The sequence below is a fragment of the Sphaerodactylus townsendi genome, linkage group LG17 (assembly GCF_021028975.2).
Source record: "Sphaerodactylus townsendi isolate TG3544 linkage group LG17, MPM_Stown_v2.3, whole genome shotgun sequence".
Taxonomy (NCBI): Eukaryota; Metazoa; Chordata; class Lepidosauria; order Squamata; family Sphaerodactylidae; genus Sphaerodactylus; species Sphaerodactylus townsendi.
The window spans coordinates 10,180,879-10,206,136 of NC_059441.1; the positions used below are offsets into that span (position 1 = coordinate 10,180,879).

Genomic DNA, 25,258 nt, shown 5'->3' on the forward strand with positions numbered 1-25,258 from the left:
AGTTTGTCAGCCCCTTTGAGTCTCTTCACTGGAGAGAAAGGGGGAATATAAATCCAAACTCTTCTTCTTCTTGGTTCCAGTTACTGGAGCAGGCCTGAACGGTAGCCATGTTTAAATATTTGAATGGGTGTCATGTTGAAGAGGGAGCAAGCTTGTTTTCTTCTGCCCCAAAGGCTAGGACAAGGAGTAACAGATTCAAGGCACAGGGAGAGATTCCACTTCGACGTTAGGAAGAACTTCCTGATCATCAGGGCTGTTCAACAGCGGAATACATTACCTTGGGCAGTGGCGGAGTCTCCTTCTTTGGAGGTTTTTAAAGAGAGGCTGGATGGCCATCCGTCGGGAGTGCTTTGATTGTGTGTTCCTGCACGGCAGGGGGTTGGACTGGATGGCCCTTGGGGGTCTCTTCCAACTCTTACGATTCTATAAATAATCTTCTGGTCCGCTAGGAAGCTAAACCCCACCCACCTATAAGCACATTTGCTTTGACAGATCCGTTCTGCTGTTCACACCGCAATACAACATTCAGGCTTGCGAGTTTCCACTCTGCTCGAAAGCAGGATCGCGGCATGAATCCAGCAAATCGCATAATTTGCGATCTGAACGCTGAGAATGAACGCTTGCACGGAACCCTCGCAAACGGAGTCTGCACCACTTACCGGTGGGAGGAAGCCATTCTGTGGGCATCCTCGGTCTTGGCTGGCCCCAGATTTGACTGTGTGGCCCTTTAGGCCCCAAAACACTAGTGGTGATCTCACAGTAGCTGGTGTTTGAAGGCCATTGGCTAGTTTGGTGCCTGGTGTCTTGCGCTGTGACGCAGAGACGCATTATGAGCTGCAACTTGTTGAAGACAGATCATGCGTAGCTTGTCCTGACATTGCATCCTGGGGCTAGTTTACTGTTGGGCCCTACTTGGCAGTTTTATGGAGACTCTCTGCTCAATTCTGCGATAGAAGGACTTTTGAACTGACACCTTTGAAGGATATTCGTGCCTTCAGGGTTACAGAGGGCCAAACGCACTGACAGCGGGCTAACTTAATTCCAGGGTGGAGAGAATGTAGCTCAGTGGGAGAGTTTTGGCTTGTCATAATGGAAGGTTTTGGGCTTCAGTTCTCCACTTCAAAGGGTCAGGGGGAAAGTCATACAAAGAGCTTTGACTCTGGAAACTTATATCCTGAAACTCTTGCCGGCTTCTAAGGTGCCGCTAATCTCAAATCTAGTTTCAAACGAGCATGTTGGGGTTCTAGGGACCGATTGGAAATAAATCCCAGCGACTACAGAAATTCCAAAAAATAGATATTCTACAACAGGGGTCCCCAAACTACTGCCCGGGGGCCAAATGTGCCCCCCTGAAGGCATTTATCCAGCCCGCCAGGCATGGCGGCCATGGCTCCATTCATGTGCAGTGGGGGCTCGAGGGAGAGGAGGAACTGGCTCCAACGGCTGTTGATTACAGTTACATGATGGCACCCTCAAATCTCCATGAATTTTCTGACCCAGAGTTGGAAACCTTACATGTGGCAACGCCTGCTCCGCCCTTCCCTCTCAGCTACTCCATGTGTTGCTCTCAGGCTTTCTGTTCCGCCTCACTCCCATTGGCATCAGCCAGGCTGGTGAATCGCTCGCTGGCTGCTAGGGAGGAAGAACCCAGGAAGATACCTGATCCTGGGTTAGATGGAATGCTTCATTGGGAAAGTTCTGCCTTTTTTTTTTTTTTTACAAGGGAAGGTATTCCACAGCCTCCCCAACAATATTTGGAGCCCACCCTGTACTTGACATACTTTGGTCACTGTTCTAAAAATAGACCATGACAGAAAGGCTGAAAGGTGAAATCAAACATTTTACAATCATTTGTGCATAGGAATTTGTTCATAGTTTTTTTTTAGTCCGGCCCTCCAACAGTCTGAGGGACAGTGAACTGGCCCCCTGTTTAAAAAGTTTGGGGACCCCTGTTCTACAACAACATTCTCAACAGGTCAGTATTGAGCGCAAGAGATCATTTTATAACTTTGCATGATTTATTCACATACTAAACCCCCCATCCCCATTTCTTTTGGCTGTACCATATGCAAGGAAGAGTCTTTAGAACAAAAAGCAAGACGCCAACAGACTTCTGGAACTCCAGAGTTCCTTCCAATATGTAACAAAAAAACAACAACAACAAAAAACAAGGACATACTGTTAGGCCAGTAGATACAACTCATAATAGTTACATCGACAGGATATTATTTGCATTTTGATACTGGAGCTTTGTGAAAAGTTTTGGTTATACCCGGCATATAAACGCGTCCCGTGTGAAAGGAAGTTTCAAACCAAAAGCAAATATAAAAAAGAATGTGGATTATGTGCAAATACAAACATTCAAAGCTACATGGATACAAAAGTTTGTTTTTTTTAAAATGAAATACTGCCTTGGTCAAGCTGTTGAATACGTTCGACCGTGAAATAAGCCCGCTGCACAAAACCTATTCGCAGAGGCGGAGCTACCAGGGGAGCGAGGGGGTTGCGCGTTGCACTGGGCACGTGCCCAAGGGGCAGAAAATTGCCCTGTGGCGCCCCTCTATGGCGCCCCCCCCCCCACAAACTTACCTTCGTGAAACAGTGCAGGCTGGAAACGGCAGGTGGGAACTACACTTCCCAGGAGACCTTGTGAGCCCCAGGGTCTCATGGGAAGTGTAGTTCCCACCAGGCTGTTTTTAGCCTGAAGGGAACAGGCCACTTCTCCAGCCTGCACTAAGGTGGGGGGGGGGGGCAGGGCGCCGCGGAGGGGGCCAGTGGGCGGAAAACACAGAGTGTGCACCAGGCGCACTCTGGCCCAGCGACACCTCTGTCTATTCGTTCTTGGCGTGTTTGTTCCTCTCGCAGCCACTGTGGAACCCCCTGGTACCATCTGGACCTCTCGGTAAACGCAAGACCCCCATTGGTAGTCGGGCCGCGTTCTGTATTTTGGGGCTGAGCATTGGGCTGCCCACTGGGCTTTTCTCTTGGGTCAAAGTCTGAGCTTGACGCCTCCGTTGAACCCACGGACTGCTGGACGGGGTGACGCTGCTGTCCGAAGAATAATCCGAACACCTCCTCAACATCTCGGGACTGGTGCTGAGGCAGAGTCTGTTGTCTTCGGCCAGGGGAGAGATCCTGGAAACTTTCCGCAAGGACGAGGGGCTGTTCCAGGGGCTCGACCTCGGTGAGACGTTTGGGCTGAGGTGGTTGTTCTGGTAGGCGGTGGGGCTCAACTTGTTCGAGGCACTGCTTCTACGACCCGCCACGGGAGACATCGGGTCGCTCTCCGGTTCGGAGGAGCTGTTGGCTGAAGATTCGTCGCCGGTGAACTGAAGTTCTTCCACTCTCTTGTTCAGCGACCGCGTTTTGGCGAGACCCTTGCCGGGGTCTTCCTCGCGGGTCTTGTCCTTCTGAACTTTCTTCTTGGGTGGCTTCATCCCGATGAGGAGCACCTTCATGTCCGTTTCGCGATCCAGGAGACACATCGCCTCGTGGGCTTTTATGGCGGCGTCCACCTCTTCGAACTCGACGATGGCGCACTCCTTCGTTCCGACTTGGCTGTATCGGCCGCTAAACCTCTTGATGTCTGGCGGGAGGTCCCTTCCGGGCTTGAGGATGCGGACTGAGGAGATGATCCCAAATTTGACGAACGCTTTCAGAAGGTTCTCCATCGTCTTCTCCTGAAGACATCCGTTCTCCTGCCTTTCGTCCTCCGGATGGCGATCGGGAGCCGGTTGGATGTCGTAGATGAGCAGCATTTTGCTGGGGAGGTTCTCGCTGGGAAAGACCGGGATCGGAGTGTTCCTTCGAACTTTTCTGTTGTCCTCGTTCAGCTCCAAGATCTCAGAGTATTTCAGGGCGTGAGCTGTTGTTCTCCAGTCACGGGTCAAGTGCTTTACCTAGGAGAAAAAGCAGCATTTTCAGAACATCAGAAACGTTATTTGCCTCACTTATACCTCACCTTTCTCCTCAGCCACTGTGGCGTAGTGGTTAAGAGCAGGTGCACTCTAATCTGGAAAACTGGGTTTGATTCCTCGCTCTGCCCCTTGAGCTGTGGAGGCTTATCTGGTGAACCAGATTAGCTTGTGCACTCCAACACACGCCAGCTGGGTGACCTTGGGCTAGTCACAGTCCTTCGGAGCTCTCTCAGCCCCACCCACCTCACAGGGTGTTTGTTGTGAGGGGGGAAGGGAAAGGAGATTACAAGCCCCTTTGAGTCTCTTTACAGGAGAGAAAGGGGGTATAAATCCAAACTCCTCCTCCTCCTCCTCTTCTTCTTCTCCTCCTCCTCCTCCTCCTTCTCCTTCTCCTTAGGAACATAAGAACTAGCCTGCTGGATCAGACCAGAGTCCATCGAGTCCAGCTCTCTGCTACTTGCAGTGGCCCACCTTTGGGAGCTCACTTGCAGGATGTGAAAGCAATGGCCTCCTCCTCACAAGGTGTTTGTTGTGGGGAGGGGAAGGGAAAGGAGATTGTAAACCCCTTTGAGTCTCCTTACAGGACAGAAAGGTGGGGTATAAATCCAGACTCTTCCTCTTTAACATAACTCAAGAGGGTTGATATTGTGAGGATAAAACAGGAGCAAAGAGTCACATTCTAAACCATTATGGCTTCCCCATTCAAAAAAAAAAGGAACAAATTCCAAAGTAAATACGATAGAGAGCTCAAACGATGTTAGGCTACCATCTGTTATGAATTTTCTACTCAACGGTTCCTGTGATCTCGTATGTGAGAACGTTGCAAGTTTTTTGAGGAACTATTGGGTCAGGCGCAATCATTGCCTACATAGTAGTAACGGCTAAATTATTTTACGTGTGCGTGAATGTTGTGAATGTTCAACGCTGTTTTAATGTATTTTAATATTTTAATGTCTCAGTTAGTAGATAAATACCCCTTTTTACTAACTCTGTAATTTATAATGCCAATAAAGGCTTTGGATTTTGGAATGTCAGGGTGCGGATTCGAATCTGGATTCCACCAATCTGACTCTGCCACTCTAACCACAACTAGGACCCAAGTGGAATCTAAGAAGATCCAGGAAGTGGTAATAGGAAATTGCACGGAGCTCCATGTAAATACTGACTCTAAGGTGGAGGACAGGGAAAGAACGTGAATGGCACAGGCCGACTTAAAGCAAAGCAAACCTTTTTGAAAGACGTCAGGAGCTTCACACTGACGTATCCCATCTTGTTCCTCCGGACGTGCTTCAGGAGGAAGGCGTCTTTCTCCAGGTTTTCGTCTGAGAAGTAATACTCAATTTGGGCCACCAGCTTCGAGATCAGGTCGTGGTCAGGGGGCGTCCAGCTGTGGACAGAGTTGTCTTCTCCGTTTTCCCCACCGCTGGAACGAGAAAAGAGAGGGACTTGACTTCACACACCATCCTTTCGGATCCGTTTCCGGACATTTTTTTCCTTTGTGTGCGGACACCCTACCACAATTTTATTTTATTTCTTGACTTAGAACAGGGGTAGGGAACCTTTAACACTCAAAGAGCCATTTGGACCCATTTTCCACGGGAAAAGAAACACTTGGAGCCGCAAATAATTTTTGACATTTAAAATAAAGATAACACTGTATATATAGGTGGGGTTTTACCTTTTACTCCGCTCATTCTGAGAAGCGCATGGATGCGTCCACCCTGCTGCCTGCAGGGCGGGCAAGGATGAAGCTGGTGGCTCGGCCTTGCCGGCCACCAGGAAAGCACCCGCCCCGCTTCAACGGGGCGGGCGAGGGGGGAAGCCCACGGCCCGGCCCAGCCGGCTGTGGGCAATTGGTGCGCCCACCTTGCTGCCTGCAGGGCGGGCAAGGATGGGGCCGGCGGCTTGGCTTGTGGAGCCGCAGTGCAAGGGCAGAAGAGCCGCATGCGGCTCTCGAGCCACAGGTTCCCTACCCCTGTCTTAGAAGAAGAAGAAGAGTTTGGATTTATATCCCCCCTCTCTCTCCTGCAGGAGACTCAAAGGGGCTGACAATCTCCTTGCCCTTCCCCCCCCCCCACAACAAACACCCTGTGAGGTGGGTGGGGCTGAGAGAGCTCCGAGAAGCTGTGACTAGCCCAAGGTCACCCAGCTGGCGTGTGTGGGAGTGCACAGGCTAATCTGAATTCCCCAGATCAGCCTCCAAAGCTCAGGCGGCAGAGCTGGGAATCAAACCTGGTTCCTCCAGATTAGATACACGAGCTCTTAACCTCCTACGCCACTGCTGCTTACGCTGTTTGTAGCCTGCCTTTTTCAGTGGGGATCAAGGAGGATCACACAGAGCGAGTCAATGCGATTGAGGGGACGAGGCATTTGATAAACAACGGAATAGGGCTTGTAGAACCAACCAGAAACCAAAAAAGCAGGACTCAAGCACAGCATATGTGTTAACACGACACATGATAGTCCAAGGTTACGTGGGAGGATCCAATTGACAGCTAAGGACAACACTTTGTGCATTGTGAAGTTCAGTGTAGCTTTCTGGCCTAGAAAATCCCAGTGGCGTAGGAGGTTAAGAGCTCATGTATCTAATCTGGAGGAACCGGGTTTGATTCCCTGCTCTGCCGCCTGAGCTGTGGAGGCTCATCTGGGGAATTCAGATTAGCCTGTACACTCCCACACACGCCAGCTGGGTGACCTTGGGCTAGTCACAGTTTCTCGGAGCTCTCTCAGCCCCACCCACCTCACAGGGTGTTTGTTGTGAGGGGGGAAGGGCAAGGAGATTGTCAGCCCCTTTGAGTCTCCTGCAGGAGAGAAAGGGGGGATATAAATCCACACTCTTCTTCTTCTCAAATAATTCAGTTTTGCATAGTTGCCCGTTGGTACCTGCAGAGGGCCAGCTCATGATCTTCCAGAGCTCACGTAAGCACATCGGGAAAGCTTATTTACTTTGGGAATACAGCAAACTCAGATCTTGCTGTAGGCAGACACAACACACAGTCTCCCCGACGACGTCACGACCCCGACAGACCGACGCTCTGATTCCATCCAAACTCGACAGGCGGCTTCCTTCCCCCCCGAGTTCACCAAGCAAGTAATCCATGTCGACAGTCTCCGAAGGGGATAGGGGGGAAAAAAACCCCAAAAGACTTTGCAGTGTCTTCACAGATGCTACCAATTTGCTTCTCGGCCTCCACGGGAGGATAACGGCCGTTTATTCTCCAGCCTGTCGAGAATAAAACGGGCTGGAAAGCAACCCTGTTTGACTGACTCATCTGCCAGTGACTCATCCAAGAAGCCAAGGGCCGGCACGCAGAAAGAGTTAGCCCGAGATGTCCTTTGGTTCTCCGAGCAAATTTGCTGAGCAGTCTGGTACGCGTGGATGCCTTGAAGGGTGTAGATAGGAGGACAAATAACATAGAAGAAGAAGGAGGAGGAGTAGGAGTTTGGATTTATATCCCCCCTTTCTCTCCTGCAGGAGACTCAAAGGGGCTTACAATGCCCTTCCCCCCTCACAACAAACACCCTGTGAGGTAGGTGGGGCTGAGAGAGCTCCGAAGAGCTGTGACTAGCCTAAGGTCACCCAGCTGGCGTGTGTGGGAGTGCACAGGCTAACCTGAATTCCCCAGATAAGCCTCCACAGCTCAGGCGGCAGAGCTGGGAACCAAACCCGGTTCCTCCAGATTAGATACACGAGCTCTTAACCTCCTGCGCCACTGTTGCTCCTTCCTCTCCCCACATTGCTTGCCCTCTTCCAGACAACTGACTCCCAAAATAGAAGAAGTGGTGTTTGGATTTATACGCTGCTTTTCTCAGCCATATGGAGCAGTGGTTCTCAACCTGGGGGAGGAGAGAAAGGAGGGATATAAATCCAAACTCCTCCTCCTCCTCCTCCTCTTCTTCTTCTTCCTTGGAATCATGGAGTTAGGACGAGGCCTGTTTCTACACACATCACGTGCGTAACAAATCCTTTTAGGCGGAGTGGCAGAAGTCAGGAGGACAAGTTCTGTTTACATGTAAACATAGAGATGCCCCCAGGGGAGGTGAAGCTGAAGGGATATCGGAACACCCAGGAACACTCTAACCGGCTCCTGCTGGTCGAATTAGGAAGGATCGACGGGGTATGTGCGTCTGAGGACTTGCAAGACTACGCAGCGTAATCTCCTTAGCATCGTTGGAATTGTCCACTGAGTCAGACTTTCCAGCACTGTGGCCCAGAGACCGAGGGTGCCTAGAGGTCTCTCTCAGCCCCACCTGCCCCACAAAGGTGTCTGTTGTAGGGAAAGGAACGGAAAAGAAGAAGAGTTTGGATTTATATCCCCCCTTTCCCTCCTGTGAGGAGACTCAAGGTGGCTTACAAGCTCCTTTCCCTCCCCACAACAGACATGTTGTGAGGTAGGTGGGGCTGAGAGAGTTCAGAGAGAAAAAGGGTATAAATCTAAACTGTTGTTCTTCTCATCCAAATACGAAGGAGGGCCGACCCTGCTTAGCTTCCAAGATTGGGCTACCCTGCACAATCTAGGGTCTTTTCCCTCCATCAAGTCACAACTGACTTATTAAAACCTTGCGGGAGTTTCAAGGAGTAGCGTCCCTGGACTTCTTCAGCGGTCTCCCATCCAAATACTAACCGGGGCCGCCCCTACTTAGCTTCCGAGATCTGGCTGTCCCAGACTGTCTTGTGCAGAGGCCATAATGAACCATTTTGATTCTCTGTCCCAACAACGGAAGTCAGGTATAGAAAGGTAGATAAAAAAATATAGCTATATGTATAAAATAATGATCAAAGCAGCACATGCAACAATAGCTTTAGGCTGGAAAGAAAACAAAAAAATGGACAATCTAGAAATGGTTGGAATATAAGAACATAAGAACTAGCCAGCTGGATCAGACCAGAGTCCATCTAGTCCAGCTCTCTGGTACTCGCAGTGGCCCACCAGGTGCCTTTGGGAGCTCACAGGCAGCATGTGAAAGCAATGGCCTTCTGCTGCTGCTGCTCCCGAGCACCTGGTCTGCTAAGGCATTTGCAATCTCAGATTGAGGAGGATCGAGATTGGTAGCCAGAGATCGACTTCTCCTCCATAAATCTGTCCAAGCCCCTTTTAAAGCTATCCAGGTGAGTGGCCATCACCACCTCCTGTGGCAGCATATTCCAAACACCAATCACACGTTGCGTGAAGAAGTGTTTCCTTTTATTAGTCCTAATTCTTCCCCCCAGCATTTTCAATGGATGCCCCCTGGTTCTAGTATTGAGAGAAAGAGAGAAAAAATTCTCTCTGTCAACATTTTCTACCCCATGCATAATTGTATAGACTTCAATCATATCCCTCCTCAGACGTCTCCTCTCCAAACTAAAGAGTCCCAAACGCTGCAGCCTCTCCTCATAAGGAAGGTGCTCCAATCCTTCAATCATCCTCGTTGCCCTTCTCTGCACTTTTTCTATCTCTTCCATATCCTTTTTGAGATGTGGCGACCAGAACTGGACACAGTACTCCAAGTGCGGTCGCACCACTGCTTTATATAAGGGCATGACAATCTTTGCAGTTTTATTCTCAATTCCTTTCCTAATGATCCCCAGCATAGAGTTTGCCTTTTTCACAGCTGCCATGCATTGAGTTGACATTCCCATGGAACTATCAACTAAAACGCCCAAATCCCTTTCCTGGTCTGTGAATATATCTGGGAACAAGTGACACTGGACATTTTCGATATAATAAAAAAAAAATAAACTGTGGCAAGATAAACAGGGCGAAAATTTGAAGATATGGACCATATATGCAGACTGGATGAAAGAAACTGGAGTCAATGAGGAGATATGGGAGAAGAGGTGACAAAGCACACTTACTGCTGTTTGTTTGATAAAATTATGAAGAAAATACAAGGGGGGAGGGGGAAAAGGGGAAAATGTATTGTTTGAAAACGAATGAAGAAGAGTATTAATATAAAATGGAATATTCAAATGATACAATAAAACAACAACAACGGAAGTCAGGTGTTCTGTGCACCTGTGGCCTTTGGAGGCAGAATGAGACGATCTGTGCCAGCAACGGTGATCTCCTGGCCCTGTTCTCCACGGCAGCTATGGGGGATGCCCCTTGCCGGCTTGCGAAAGCCAGGGTAATCCCAGATAAAGCAAACCCTGAGCCGGCGTGGATTTTCCGACTCACTTCTTTCACTTAGGTGACTCCCTGCCGACAACGGGCTGTGCGTCACAACGCAGTGGGCGGCCGTAACCCCTGTTGCGCTGATGAATTCTGCAGTCCCAGGGATTCCAGCGGCCCTAATCTCTTCTCCTCCACCGTGTAAACACCAACTGGCGGATGAGACTAAGGCGGCACATAGGAAAGGGTTTCCGGTTGCTCCCCAGCTCCCTAAGTCTCTCCTCGTAGGGCATTGATGGCGAACCTATGGCACGGGTGCCAGAGGTGGCAGAGCCCTCTCTGGGGGCACATGCAAACAGAGTCGCCCCCCTCCACACATACATTTAGGCTGGCCTGGGCAGCTGGGCTCAATGATTAGCATTAAACCTAAGACGTAGTTTTTGGGAAGCAGTGTATTGGAGCCAACCATTTTTTCTAAACTAAAACCAACGTTGCTCATCCAATGTTCACACACACCACTTGCCCTAGAACAGTGGTGGCGAACCTATGGCACAGGTGCCAGAGGTGGCACTCGTGCCAGAGGTGGCACTCAGAGCCCTCTCTGTGGGCATGCGCAAACAGAGTCCATCCCACACACATCTAGGCTGGCTTGGGCCGCTGGGCTCGATTATTATAATTAAACCTAAGACCTAGTGTTGGGGAAGCAGTGTAGGTAACCCTGTTAAGCGCTGTTAAACCCCACTGATTTTCATGCGAAGAACTAAAGTGTGATCCTTTACCTGGGAGTAAGCTTGGGTACAGGCAATGGGGCTTGCTTCTGATTAAACCCTCCTAGGGTCGTGAGTCACCCATTGGAAGAGTTGCACTGTTGCTTCAAAGCAAAGCCACCAACTACCACCAAGCTTACTCCCGAGTAACGCATGCCTCGGAGCCAACCATTTTTTCTAAACTAAAACCTCAGTATTCAGGTTAAATTGCTGTGCTGGCACTTTGTGATAAATAAGTGGGTTTTGGGTTGCAATTTGGGCACTCGGCCTTGAAAAGGTTCGCTATCACTGTCGTAGGGCATGGATTCCAGACCTTTGGCCATTTTGGTTGCCCTCCTCTGGACCCGTTCCAGCTTGTCGACATCCTTCTTGAATTAGCATCGGTTCTTAGATAAGAATCCTGTGTCCTCATTGAGTGAGCCAGCCCAGCGTAGTCAGAGGTGGGATCCAACCAGTTCTCTCCACTTCTCTCGAAGTGGTTACTAATTTTTTCTGATTGCCGAGAAGGGGTTACTAAATCAACCTCCCTGCCCAAAAGGGACTGGAGGGGTGTGTGTGCAGCGCCGCCACTGTTTGAATCCCACCCCCATCGGAACCTGTTATTAAAATTTTTGGATCCCACGGCTGAGCGTAGTGGTTAAAACGTTGGACTATGATCTGGGAAACCCACGTCCAAATCCCCGTTCTGCTACGAAAGCACGCCGGGTGACCTTCCGCTAGTCGTACATTCTCAAGCTAACCCGCCTTGCAGGGCTGTTGTCGGCATAAAACGGCGGAGAGGAGAACAACGTAACGTGCTTTTGGGTCCACGTTGGGGAGAAAGGCGGGATGTAAATAAAGTAAATCGAACTAAAAATCGAACCTGTCATTCATTTCTCTGCCCCAGAAGAGATTGTGGGGTGTCGTGTGGACTCCGCCTTTTAAAAATCCAGAAAATTAGAGCCGTTAATAATGACCCCTTTGATTTTGTTTTAAAGGTGGAAAGCCCAGTGGAAATAAAACACGCTCGTTGCTGGTTAGCAGGGAGCTAAGAAGGAGGTCAGGGGTTGTAAATATTTAAAGCCCTTCTGGTGCTGCTGGCTGAGCATTAATAGGGGATATTATTTTATTAATAGAGCCCTTCGCCGTGCGCTTTAGCATTCGATCAGCTCGTTTCTGACATGTACCTTTTTGCCATGAATTCGTCGTATTGTTGCATTTTAAATATTTATTGCCATTTTTAACTGTATTTTGTTTTATCTGTTGTATTGCCGCCCTTGAGGCCTTCAGGGAGGGGCAGGGTATAACTTCCAAATTACAAACAAACAAATAAATGTTTGGGGAACTGCTTGCCACAAGATGGTGGGGAGGAAGGGGTTGAGGAGAGACAGACAGACACCCCCGCTCTCTGCAAGGCAAAAGGCAGGGCTGGATCTCCGCCCAGGCATGGGAAAAATAGACAGATCGATCTACTGACTGGTCCAGCATTTGCCTGACACGTATAAGACCGCAGGTTCGATTCCTGCCATCTCTAATTTGAACGATACAGTACCTGGCTGGCCTCAACAAGGACCAGGGCCTTTTTGGTCCTGGCCCCCACCTGGTGGAATGAGATCAGGGCCCTGCAGGATCTGAGCTCTTTCCGCAGGGCCTGCAAGACAGGGCCTCTTCCACTGGGCATTTTCTAGGGGCCGGCTGGGCTAACATTATTACTATTGTATTGTCGAAGGCTTTCACGGCCGGAATCACTTGGGTGCTGTGTGGTTTCCGGGCTGTATGGCCGTGTTCTAGCAGCATTCTCTCCTGACGTTTCGCCTGCATCTGTGGCTGGCATCTTCAGAGGATCCTCTGAAGATGCCAGCCACAGATGCAGGCGAAACGTCAGGAGAGAATGCTGCTAGAACACGGCCATACAGCCCGGAAACCACACAGCATCCAAATTATTACTATCGGCCTCCCGGGGGACAGTTGGAGTTAAGCCGCCATCGTGAAGGATATTGCTGCTGTGGTTGTACTTTGCTGTGTTGTCCTGCCTTAGGTGTTGTATTGCTGCCCTGAGCCCCTCAGGTATGGGCGGGGTGTACATGCAAAAAGTAAATAACTCAACACAACTTTGTGTTGGATTATGTACAGAAATCCTACTAAGTTAGAAAAGAAGAAGACTTAAGTAAAGTATAAATTTCATATTCTGAGAATGAAGCTAGTAGGAAGTCAAAATAAGATACTGCTTAAATAATATAAAATAGAGGAAGTAAAAAAGAAATTTAGCAGAATAGTAAGGAAGATATGTTATAAGGAGCAGCAGTGACGTAGGAGGTTAGGAGCTCGTGTATCTAATCTGGAGGAACCGGGTTTGATTCCCGGCTCTGCCGCCTGAGCTGTGGAGGCTTATCTGGGAAATTCAGATTAGTCTGTGCACTCCCACACACGCCAGCTGGGTGACCTTGGGCTAGTCACAGCTTCTCGGAGCTCTCTCAGCCCCACCTACCTCACAGGGTGTTTGTTGTGAGGGGGGAAGGGCAAGGAGATTGTCAGCCCCTTTGAGTCTCCTGCAGGAGAAAAAGGGGGGATATAAATCCAAACTCTTCTTCTTCTTATATAAGTTCTATAAGATGATGTTGTAATGTTAGTTGATCCAAAAAGGCATCATGGATAAGATGAGGAAGTAGATATGATTTATTTGAAAGGTATTTGTAATATTTTAAAAGTACTTAAATAATGTCTGTTTGATCTATGTTGATTTGCCAATACAATTATTATTTTTTTAAAAAAGTAAATAACTAATTAATAAACGTGAATTCTTTGAAAGCAGCTGCCGGCCTGAGCAGGCAATACCGACCTGGTCGGACTGATTGTCTCATCCAATACAAGGCAGTATCACGTGTAGAAACGGGCCCGTCTCCCTCAGCTAATTCCCTCTTCCCCTGCTGTACGCCAGCATCGGATTAGATGCTCCGCTGGCTCCCGGCAGCTCCTTCCCCCACTCCAGCTAAGTGCCAGATCAGCAGGAGATCCCCCCCCCCACCCCTCCCCATCCTTGGGAAACCTTCCCTCCCTCCCAGGCTACCTGCCAATCAAGGCATCATCCCAGAGTCCTCCTCCAGGGGAGGGAAAAGACCGCTGCTTGGTGCAACATCCGGCTCCGGTTGCAGCATCTGGATCTGGAAAGACCGCTGCGTTCCTGGCCCAAAGCTCCCTCGGCCTCTCCGCCAGGGACGCACGGCAAACGTGGGCCTGTTGACACGGGAGGCAGATACTGCCCCTGTGTGTTTCTTTGCCTCTCTTCCAGACAGGCTGGGGACGAAGGCAGTGGGATTGGACGATGCAGAAGGACCCAGCAATAAGGCCCTGGCATTGCCTGGCGAACCTTTGGCACTCCAGATGTTATGGACTACAATTCCCATCAGCCCCTGCCAGCATGGCCAAAGGAGTGCCAAAGGTTCTCCACCACTAGCCTAGGGAAAGCCAATGCAATTCTGGGCTGTATCCAGTGGTGGGATCCAAAATTTTTAGTAACAGGTTCCCATGGTGGTGGGATTCAAACAGTGGCGTAGCGCCAATGGGGCTGGGCGGGGCACGACGGGGGCGTGGCCAGGCATTCCGGGGGCGGGGCATTAATAATTTCTCTGTTACTGTAAAAAAACTCTTACTGTAAAAAAAAGTTCCTAATTTCCAGCTGGTATCTTTCTGTCCATAATTTAAACTCATTATAGCAAATCCTATCGTCTGCTGCTAACAGAAACAACTACTTCTCCTCTAATTGACTGCCTGTCAAATACTTAATACTTTCAAATACTCAATTTTGTTTCTAGAAATCAAAAGAAGGATACTTTCCTTAAACAAGGGACTTTACCGTATTTCTAAAACATGTTTTTAAAACAGCCCAACAGGGAGAATTATCCCGTTTTCTACCTTCGCTAACCAGCCACATAGGAAACAACAGGACTTCATGATTTTTGGACCGAATGGAATGTCTAACGGAAAAGCAGACCCAATTAGTAACCCCCTCCCGGCACACACAAATAATTAGTAACCCACTCTCGGGAACTGGTGAGAACCTGCTGGATCCCACCTCTGGCCGTATCCATAAGAGTCTAGTGTCAAGATCGAGGGATGTAATATTGTACCTCTCAATTCTGCATTGGTCAGACCTCACTTGGGATATTGTGTACAGTTCTGGGCACCGCAGTTCAAGAAGGATATCGACAAGCTGGAACAGGTCCAGAGGAGGGCAACCAAAAATGGTCAAAGGTCTGGAGTCCATGCCCTACGAGGAGAGATTTAGGGAGCTGAGGATGTTTAGTTTGGTGAAGAGGTGACATGATAGCCATGTTGAGATATTTGAAGGGATGTCATGTTGGGGAGGGAGCAAGCTTGTTTTCTGCTGCTCCAGAAACCAGGAGTCATGGGTTCAAGGGGAAGGAGAAGAGATTACACCTAAAGCATCAGGAAAAAGCTCCCGGCAGCTTCACCCTGCCTCTAAAGAGTTCTGCGCAGCATGAACAGTTTCCCCCAGTCTTCACAACAACCCTGCAGGTTAGGCTGGCCGTGTGACCGCTCCAACTCACCCACTAGGTTGGGAGTTTGAACCTGGCTTTCCCTGGTCCCAGACTTCCCACTTTAGGCAGGAAAACACTATAAGAGCAAGCCAGGCCAATAGGTTTCAAGAAAGGGCAGTGAACCGGGAACCTTCAGTAGCACTCTGCACATGCCTTGGCAACCGCAGTGCTACGGCTCAAGGGAGCCGGCACAAGAAAATATAATTGGCACGCGTGTTCTTTAAGCGCTCAGACCCTTTTATCAGGGAACCAGGTTAGCCTTCGATAGCACTCTGCACATGCCTTGGCACCGCAGTGCTACGGCTTGAGCCGGCACAAGAAAATATACTTGGCACGCATGTTCTTTAAGCGCTCAGACCCTTTTATCAGTTCGAGCAAGAGCCAAAGACCCATCCTTTGCTTTCTACGCTGTCCGAAAACAGAAGCTCGGAGGGGGGTTTGCATCCTTTCAGAAATCACAGGGCGGCAGCGCCAGAGAAGGAGGCCTCAGTCTTCTGGTGGTGGTAACATTCGAACCCAGGATCACCCAGGCTGGATTCTCTGGCCGTCTTTGAGCTACAAGGGGGTCGACTGCAAGAAAACATAACTGGCACACGTGTCCTTTTAAGCGCTCAGGATCCTTTTATCAGTTCAAACGTGCATTTCAACGTGCATCTCAAGCGTGCATTTCTTCTGTCCAGTGCAAACCCAGCAAAAGGGCTTGGCCGGCAGGGCTGCCAACCTCCAGGTACGGCCTGGAGATCTAGGCTATATAGATACGTTCGCTCTGTGGCTTCCCACCCTGCAAGGCTGAGCCCCTCCCCGCCTCAAATGCCCGCCTTGACAGGCTTCCCCCTCCAAATATCCAGCAATGCACCCTCCTGCTGGCCAGCTCTGCCTCTCCCCGGGGCGCAAAGAGGGGCGCCCACCTGGATTTCCCGCAGCAGCCGCGGCCGGAATCGTCTTCGCTGCAGCTGCCGCCGCCCAGCAGGCTGGGGCGCGCCTCCTCCTCGGCGCCCTCCTCGTCGTCCGGGTCTCCCTCGTCCTCCTCGGCCGCCGCCACTCGGATCTCCACGGGGCCGCCGCCCGCCGCCAGCTCGACCTCCTCCATGGCGCCTCCGCGCCGTCTCCTGCCTCTGCTGCTGTTGCTTCTCCCGTTGCAGCAGAGCTGAGCCGGGCGGAGGCGAGGCGGTGCTTCCCGCGGCAGCCGCCCCCGCGCCCTCCTCCTCCTCCTCCTCTCGGCCCGGCCTACCTCTTAGGGGTGTTGTTGGGGAGAAGGAGGGGGCTGCTTAGAAGGGGGATATGCTGAAGGGTTGTTGTGAGGATGAAGCGGAGGAGAGGAGAACGGCGTGTCCCTGTTTGCATCCCCGTTCGGGATAAAGGCGGGGGGGGGGGGCAAACGACGTGTATAAACAAACCCGCCCCCTTCGATCGGAACCCGAAGTGACGGGCAGCCGCCATGCCGCGCCACCTCTTTGGAGACGGGTTCTGAGCCGCGGCAATAGGCGGAGTCTATTAAGCACCGCCCCTTTCTCGCTGTCGGGGGAGAGCGTGCGCGCATGCGCGGAGGGCCGTGGTGTGGTCCAGGGAGGGAGGGTTGCCACGGCAACGGTCCGGGCACTTCCGGCGAGGGCAGCAGCCGCCGGTTTCCATGGTGCCCAGCAAACGCCGGCCCTCGGGGGGCAGCCGGGCGGGGCACGCGGTAAGGGGGCGAAGGGCCGCTGAAGTGGGTGGGGGGCGGCTATGGGGGGCGGCCCCCACCCCCCTGCTCTCCCCTGCCCCTCCCTCTTTGCAATGGAGCCCTGCCTGCCTCCCCGCCCGGTGCATTCCTTTGTTCATCCCGCCCTTACCTGTCATGCTTCCGTTTCTCATCATGTTATCAACGGGGCTTGAATTAATTTGCAACCTCAGTGGTCTTTGCAACCATCTGTTTGGTGCTATCCGCCAAAATCGGTAAGAGACCGGATTTTTATGGGTTTGCCAACCTCCCGGTGCTGCCGGGAGATCTCCCGGAATCAGAACTGACCCCACAAGCTACTGCAGTCTGTTCCCCTGGAGCAGGGGTCTGCAACCTGTGGCTCTCCAGATGTTCATGCTGGCAGGGGCTGATGGGAATTGTAGTCCATGAACATCTGGGGAGCCACAGGTTGCAGACCCCTGCCCTGGACAAAACAGTAGCTTTGGAGGGAGGGGGCTGTATGGTATTATACCATACTGAGGTCACCCCCCCCCCCAATCTCCAGCAATTTAAATGGGCAACCCTAAACTCAACCCACTGAGGTCCCGCCCCTTCCCAAACCTCACGCCCCGCCCCCAAATATCCAGGAATTTCCCAACCTGTAGTTGGCAACCCTACATTTTCACAGTGATGACGCTGTATGATTCACGGAGGTTTACTTCTGATTGATTATTTGCCTTGCCATTTGTCTGTAATGTGTATTTGACATTTGTTTTCTTAATCTTTATAATGTATTGTTCCCATTTGTTATTTTTTACCGCTTTATGAACGATGATGGTGGATTTATGATTTGTTGGCATTGATTTATTTGACACTGGCTACTTCCCGATCGTTATTAGACGCGGGTGTTGCGATTTATCTGCATGCTTTATTTGCTGACGCTTATTTGGACACATTCATTTATTATGGGTCCTGTCTGGGGTGGAAAGGTAGCCCAGAAATGGTTTTAATAAATAAGTAAATACTTTTAAAAACAAATAAACACTGTTTTAAATAAATAAATAAATACTGCATCTGTTTTGATTGATGTAAACTGTATTTTTTTGGAAAAGAAAATGATCTGGCATGCAAGATAAGTAAATTTTGTTTGGGGGCACAACTTTAACTTGTATGCAAATTTAAGATTACTTCTTTTTTGCTGTAAGATGGAGGGGGGGCAGTCTTACATTTGAGTAAATACTTTGTGTTTCGTTTACTGACATTTTATGTGCTAGGACTTTTTATTATCATTGTTATGCCACGTGTTTGTTATCTATTGTGATTTCAAAGGGCAGATGTATTTACTTTTTTTGCTACCAGTGATGATTTATTTATTCATAGTTTTCATGACATCTCGTTCTGTTTTACGTTAAGGTATTTGTACTTGGTTTTTCCCCCCTGATTTTGCAAGCTGTTAGCAAAACGTTTATGTAAGAATGAAACGCAATAAAACTAGCAAACAATTTTTTTCCTGTCCAGCATTCGTATCAAAAATATTATTGTTATTATTATTATCATTATCATTATCATTATTTTCCTTTATGTTTAAATGTGGGTGTGCATGGGTCTGCAAGAGCAATGTAAAAGCAAATATTGTAATGTGGTGTTACTACGATTAATATTATAAGCACGTTTGCAGATATAAATAAAACGATCAGCTAGATATAAACAAATCTGAATGCAATTTGCATTTCCTCACAGTCATAATAACAATTATTGTTATATGGAAACACTATTGTTCTGGTTAAAAAGAGAATCTGGTAGTTTACAAATTCAGCTTAAAACAAACTGTTATTTATGTAGAACTCTTGAACTGCATCTTTGCCCTGTCCTGCAGGCTAGCCTGATCTCATCAGATCTCAGGAGTTAAGTAAGGTTAGCCCTGGTTAGTACTTAGATGGGAGACCACCAGGGAAATCTGGGGTTGCAATGCAGAGGCAAACAGTGGCAAACCACCTCTGTTCCTCCCTGGCTTTGAAAACCATACAAAGTTCCCACGAGTCGGCTGCACCTTAATGGCCCTTCCCGCTGCCGCTTGAGCATTCAGACTGCCTTAGCTGTGTAACTGTGTTATAATTGTCACAACAGCCCTGTAAGGTGGGCCAGAATTACTCTCCCCAAGTTTCAGGTGGAACTGAGCTTCAAAGAACTTGCCCAAATGTTCGACCTGATGAGCTTTCCCGTGTGCGCCACTGTTCCCTCTACCTCTGGGATCTGCGACAAACTGCAGACAGAGGAGGCGTGGTCGCCCTCATCTTGGGTCTTTAAGGGTAGCAATCCCCCAAGAGGAGCTGTGTGGTTCCTCATATGTGGAAGACGGAGCCTCCCTTTTCGTGGCTGTCCCAGATTCACCTGTAGCGGCCTGTGGATAAAGGTCTGAGGTCCAGCATGGACCTCCTGCGACACTTTTGCACCCATCATGTCAGAACATGTGTTTAGATGAGCAAAATCTAAATGACAGCTGGACCCTCCTAGCAGGTGCCGTGTGCATAATTAGGACTGAGTGCACAACATGTACCGTGTGCAAAACCTGATAAGGTGAGGGCACCTGATTGGTACCACTTTTGTATATAGCTAGCACAGATATCTGAGTGATATGTGCCTGAAAACACCTGTGGTCTGGCGGAGCACTTTGTCAGTAGTTAGCAATAAACAGAACTACACTGGTGACTGTGTGTCTTTCAGTTCTTGTCTACATTGCATCCTGCAAGGTGGTCTACTCCGAGTAAAGCCGCTGGTCCAACAGGTTATGGGCCCAGGTTGCTGGCTTGCCTTTTGAGCGGCTAACAGAGCATAACTATGTGACCTGGTGCTTGAAGATGAAGGCTTATCTTCTGCGTGAATCATAGAGTTTTTAATCCTAGCAGGCCTTCTCAAAACCTTTTCTTTTTAAGCGCTGCGTTCCTGAGCGGTCCTAATCTTATCTTTTCCTTTTCCAGGGTGCCAATTTTGGGCTTCATTTGGTTCTCCAAATGACATCGGCCGCAGACAGAGCTAAACCCGTGAGATTTTAACCTTTTGTCCTTGTGAGCCCGAAAGCATGAAGTCACTCGGTTGTGTCAACATTTCTGCTGTGCGGGGGTGGGGGGGATCGATCGTGTTACTTTATTCAACGTTTTGTGCAAAACTTGCTTTTTTTTCTACCATTCGGCTTATCGCAGTGGGAACTTATGTTGTAAACGTAGACTTTTTTTTTACTCGCTGAGCCCATTCATTCCTTTGGCAAAATAAATAAAGCGAATCTGAAACAGATAGCCGATAAAAAGCGTGTAATCCTGTTTTAGCATATAATGTACTTTGGCTGGGGCTTTGGGAATCAGTCGGAATGTTCTGACCTTCCTTTTTCTGTTCATGTTAATGAACAGAAAGAAGGCTGTGGAACCTTAAGCAGATTAGAAAGTCTTGGTACAGAAAAAGCGTTTCTACCAGCTGCTGGTTTCCCCATCCGCGTGGAAACAGTGTGCTATTTACCCTATTGCTGATCTGTACGCTTTCCCAGGTGATGGTATAATTCCCCTGCTGCACATTCGAGGCCTGCAATTATTTATTTGTTTAAAAAAACGTTTATACATTAGTAGTCATTTTTCACCCGGCAAAGCGGGCGAGAAATTTGAACTAAAAAAACCAGGGACGAAACTGGTTGTCGACGCAGTTCCGATCCTTAGAGGTCAGCCGTGCGGGGTAGTGGTTAAGAGTGGGTGCGCGCTAGTCTGGAGAACCGGGTTTGATTCCCTGCTCTGCCACTTGAGCTGTGGAAGCTTATCTGGGGAACCAGATTAGCCTGTGCGCTCCAACACGTGCCAGCTGGTTGACCTTGGGCTAGTCACAGTTCTTCGGGGCTCTCTCAGCCCCACCCACCTCACAGGGCGTTTGTTGGGCGGGGGGTGGGAGGAAAGGAGATTGTCAGCCCCTTTGAGTGTCCTTACAGGAGAGGAAGAGGGGGATATAAATCCAAACTCTTCTTCTTCCTCTTCTACATCAGCTTGACGAAAAATAATTTTCTCTTCTGCGGGACCCATCACGCCTGGTAGGACCATTGTTTAGGAATCCCAGCAGATGAGCAGTCATTGGTTTGCAGGAAATGGCATCTGATTCATATTTCATCAGCCCCTGCCAGCATGGCCAATTAGCCATGCTGGCAGGGGCTGATGGGAATTGTAGTCCATAACATCTGGAGTGCCAAAGGTTCGCCACCACGGGCCTAAGGGAAGCTCCCGCCCACGTCCGCCCCAGACCACTCAAGTACTTTGCAGCCTCACGCCTTGTGGCACCGTGGTCATGTTCTTTCCTTTTTATCTCTTGCAGATTGAGTTCCAGATTCACAAAGAGCAGGCGTATCTCCACAGCAAGCTCTTGCAGCCTGATCTGGAAAAGAATCATCCAGGAAGACTGGGTAATTTGGAAATAGGGGGTCCCTGTCGTTTTGAAAACAACCCCTGCTGAATGAAGTTACTCTCTTAGGGAGGGCTTGATTTAGCCTGTATTAACAATCGTTCCCCCCAGTGGTGGGATCCAAACATTTTAGTAACAGGTTCCCATGGCGGTGGGATTCAAACTGTGGCGTAGCGCCAATGGGGCTGGGCGGGGCATGACGGGGGCATGGCCGGGCATTCCAGGGGCGGGGCACTCCTGGGTGGGGCTGTGGCAAGGACGCAGGCGCTGCGCCGGTCCTTGGGCAGGAAACGAATGCACGCAGGCGCAGGCTGCCACGCACGCCGGTGCACCTCCTGCTAGACTGCTTCAAGTTCTGCATGCTACTGCTGAGAGGAGGGGCGTAACTAAGGCAAAAATCACGTGGCAAAATCAACAATGAGTAACCCCCTCTCGGCACACACAAATATTTAGTAACCTACTCTCGGGAACCTGTGAGAACCTGCTGGATCCCACCTCTGCTTCCCCTCCCCCTTCCTTCGGCAGATGGAAAATTAAGTCCGATATCGCGCACTAGAAAGGTGTATGTCCCTGTGACCGCTAACTTGGGAGATATTCCCGGCCTGGACCTGAAACATGGATCGGGCTCCGTGTCTCCTTTCGGCGAGGGATCTTTTCCGACCCCTTCGAGATACCGAATTCAACATGGCTGCCACAGCGCTGGCCCCACCTTTTCAGGTATGTGGCATGAAATGCTCTGAACGGGTCCAGAGGAGGGCAAACAAAATGGTCAAAGGTCTGGAATCCATGCCCTACGAGGAGAGACTCAGGGAGCTGGGGATGTTTAGTCTGGAGAAGAGAAGGTGAATGGGTGACATGATAGCCACGTTTAGATATTTGAAGGGATGCCGGGTCAAAGACGGAGCAAGCTTGTTTTCTGCTGCCAACATACCTGCTGTTAACCTTGAAACATTTTGGTTTTATTAGACAATACAAATTGCGGGAACAGTGCCTTTCCTTTGGTGCACCGTACCGTGGAAGAGAAGATCAGGCACTCTGATAGACTGACATTTGAAAGGTAAGGCTAGAAGGTGACCCGTCTGTCCAGGAAGACTTTGGTCGGTTATCTGTACTCAGAATCTTTTAACCCAGGAGTTGCCAATCCGAGTAGCCGAAGAATTTTGTGTTGTGTGATTCCCTTCAATTTTTAATCTTTTGTTTTTAACCTTTAGCCAGTGTGGTGTAGGTATAAACCCCGTTCAAAGGAGAGCCATAATGCTCGCCAGGTTTAATGTTATGCCTTCTGCCTTGTTGCATGGCAGATTTAATAAGCAAGAAAAGGCTAAAAGATTGTGCCCATGTAACGACGGCTCAGTTGTATCTCTGGCCCACCAATTACTACACTGTGTCAGATTCAAGGAAATCAGGTCCAAGTATGTGAATCTTACTCCTTTACATTTACCCCATCTCCCCGATTTAATTAGATTACACTACTTGTTGGACAATTCTGATCCTTCTTTCTGTATGATAGTGGCAGACTTTCTCCTGGAAATTACCAAACGCCAGTAGATTTCCTTCGACCTAACATTTATTTCCTGTATTGTATATGTTTTTTAATCCGTTTTTTATTGTTGTTGTACTGTTGTCTATGCCAATAAAGGCTTGCTTCTACAGTGTGGTGTAGGGTTTAAGATCAGGTGGATTCTAATCTGGAGAACCAGGTTTGATTCCCCGCTCTGCCACTTGAGCTGTGGAGGCTTATCTGGTGAACCAGATTAGCTTGTGCACTCCCACACATACCAGCTGGGTGACCTTGGGCTAGTCACCGTTCTTTGGAGCTCTCTCAGCCCCACCCACCTCACAGGGTGTTTGTTGTGGGGGTGTAAGAGGGAAAGGAGTTTGTAAGCCCCTTTGAGTCTCCTTACAGGAGAGAAAGGAGGGATATAAATCCAAACTCTTCTTCTCAAATGTTTACCGTGACGCATGCTGACCGTCACAGGGGAACCTTGCCAAATCTTTCGAAGCACAAAAACGTGCTTGTGTTTGCCTCAGAGGGTGAAACTTTACGTGTGCTCATTCAGCAGTAATTCTTTGTTGCTGCCTTTGCCGCTCATTGTTTTTATTTATTTAAAACATTTCGATGCCTGCTTCCCACCCGATCTAGCTTCCCCTGTTTCGCTCCGTTGTTTGCATTTTAGGCAAAAGCTGACCGTTTGCCCGATCATCGACGGAGAAGACCACCTCCGTTTGCTGAACTTCCAGCATAACTATATCACTCGGATCCAGAACATTTCGAATTTCCATCAGCTTGTGTTCTTAGACCTGTACGACAACCAGGTAGAAGAAATCAGCGGCCTGTCGACGCTGAAGTCCCTCCGCGTCCTGCTTTTGGGGAACAACAGGTGAAAGGCGAAGCAGGAGTCTGGAATACCGCTAAGCAGATTTAGAATACTTCAGAATACTTCCATGCATAGACACCCCTTTGTAAAGCCATTGATTGCAAAGGCCCGACAGCTCTGCTAGGGGTTGTGCTGTTAAGGACAAAGTTTGGGTTTGGGTGGAGGGGGAGACAGGAAAAGGGGAACAGTTTTTCTGTCCCTTCCCCCTTCCGAGAAATGAAAATGCTTCGTTGATCCTTGACTGTTTCAGAATACAGAAGATATCCAACTTAGAGACCCTTATCAACCTTGATGTCTTGGACCTACATGGCAACCAGGTATTGGATAATGATCACTTCCTTCTCTTTTTTTGCCCTGATAACTGTGCTACTGTTGGCAGCAATATATGAAGAAGAAGAAGGAGGAGGAGGAGGAGGAGGAGAGGAGGAGAAGAAGAAGAAGAAGAAGAAGAAGAAGAAGAGGAGGAGGAGGAGGAGGAGGAGAAGAGGAGGAGGAGAAGAAGAAGAAGAGAAGGAGGAGGGGAGAGGAGGAGGAGAAGAAGAGGAGGAGGAGGGGGAGGAGGAGGAGGGAAGGAGGAGGAGAAGAAGAAGAGGAGGAGGGGGAGGAGGAGGACGAGGAGAAAAAGAGGAGTAGGAGTAGGAGTTTGGATTTATACCCCGCCTTTCTCTCCTGTAAGGAGACTCAAGGTGGCTTACAAGCTCCTTTCCCTTCCTCTCCCCACAACAGACACCTAGTGAGGTCAGCGGGGCTGAGAGAGTCCTGAGAGAACCGTGACTAGCCCAAGATCTTTTTCATATTTTTTGTTTTCCAGATTGCTAGGATAGAGAACCTCAACCATTTAAGCAAGCTCCGGGTGCTAAACCTTGCCCGAAACGGCTTAACGTGCGTGGAGAACATTAAAGGCCTGGAATCGCTGGCAGAGCTCAATCTTCGGTACAACCAGATCGTATCTGTTGTAAGTGATCGGATTGAATCTGTTTCGTTCGGCTCTTTGAAAAAAAGCTGCGGATGTCAGAATTTTAAAAAAATTTACCTCGGGCTTTGAGACAATCTTTTGCTTTGTCTGGGGACTGTTCTGCAGCATAACAATATTTGAATTTTAACAGAGACATAATATTATTAAAAAAATTATGGTTGATTTCACATCTGCCAGTTCTTTAGCTGGGTGTTGGCCTTTCATTACAATTCAAGCTTCACCCAGAGGCCTAGGAAGTTGTAATGTATTATTATTGTTGTTATTATTGTTATTGTAGATTTCAGAGCTGCCAGATCTTTAGCTGGTTGTTGGCCTTCATTACAATTCGAGCTTCACTCAGAGGCCTTGGAAGTTGTAATGTATCGGCGTAGTATTTGTGTGGATCCCAGCAGGGCTGCCTTTTGAATCTGAGAGACGTTAATTTTGTCGATTTGGAGATGCTTCAAGTGCTGCCCTAGTGTCTTTGGGATGACGCCCAGGGTGCCGATTAGCACTGCGA

The 25,258-nt window shown here is 49.2% G+C and overlaps 2 protein-coding genes across 2 annotated transcripts in view; one reads left to right on the forward strand and one right to left on the reverse strand.

Annotated features, from left to right (window-relative positions):
• Window positions 1–2,696: 2,696 nt before the first annotated feature.
• On the reverse strand, window positions 2,697–16,774 carry LARP6 (La ribonucleoprotein 6, translational regulator). The gene is made up of 3 exons (XM_048481913.1): window positions 16,226–16,774; window positions 5,145–5,340; window positions 2,697–3,899 (listed from the first exon to the last, which is right to left on the reverse strand). The coding sequence occupies exons 1-3, from the start codon at window positions 16,405–16,407 to the stop codon at window positions 2,832–2,834; spliced, it is 1,446 nt and encodes a 481-aa protein (XP_048337870.1). The 5' UTR covers window positions 16,408–16,774; the 3' UTR covers window positions 2,697–2,831.
• Window positions 16,775–16,900: 126 nt separating this feature from the next.
• The window catches only part of LRRC49 (leucine rich repeat containing 49), a 37,422-nt gene continuing 29,064 nt past the window's right edge, over window positions 16,901–25,258 (forward strand). The window contains exons 1-8 of the mRNA XM_048519719.1: window positions 16,901–16,998; window positions 19,953–20,015; window positions 21,319–21,406; window positions 21,931–22,122; window positions 22,372–22,462; window positions 23,583–23,786; window positions 24,034–24,100; window positions 24,595–24,738. Of these exons, the coding sequence (XP_048375676.1) occupies window positions 16,948–16,998; window positions 19,953–20,015; window positions 21,319–21,406; window positions 21,931–22,122; window positions 22,372–22,462; window positions 23,583–23,786; window positions 24,034–24,100; window positions 24,595–24,738 (900 nt within the window). The 5' untranslated portion in view covers window positions 16,901–16,947. The remainder of the gene's footprint in view (window positions 16,999–19,952; window positions 20,016–21,318; window positions 21,407–21,930; window positions 22,123–22,371; window positions 22,463–23,582; window positions 23,787–24,033; window positions 24,101–24,594; window positions 24,739–25,258) is intronic.

Excerpts from the sequence above, each read along its gene's own strand:
- LARP6 (XM_048481913.1), bottom strand. The coding sequence starts at position 16,407 with ATGGAGGAGGTCGAGCTGGCGGCGGGCGGCGGCCCCGTGGAGATCCGA. Across the intron at positions 5,341-16,225 it reads GGCTGCTGCGGGAAATCCAG|CGGTGGGGAAAACGGAGAAG; the intron begins GTGGGCGCCCCT and ends TTCTCGTTCCAG. Across the intron at positions 3,900-5,144 it reads TCCTGACGTCTTTCAAAAAG|GTAAAGCACTTGACCCGTGA; the intron begins GTTTGCTTTGCT and ends TTTTTCTCCTAG.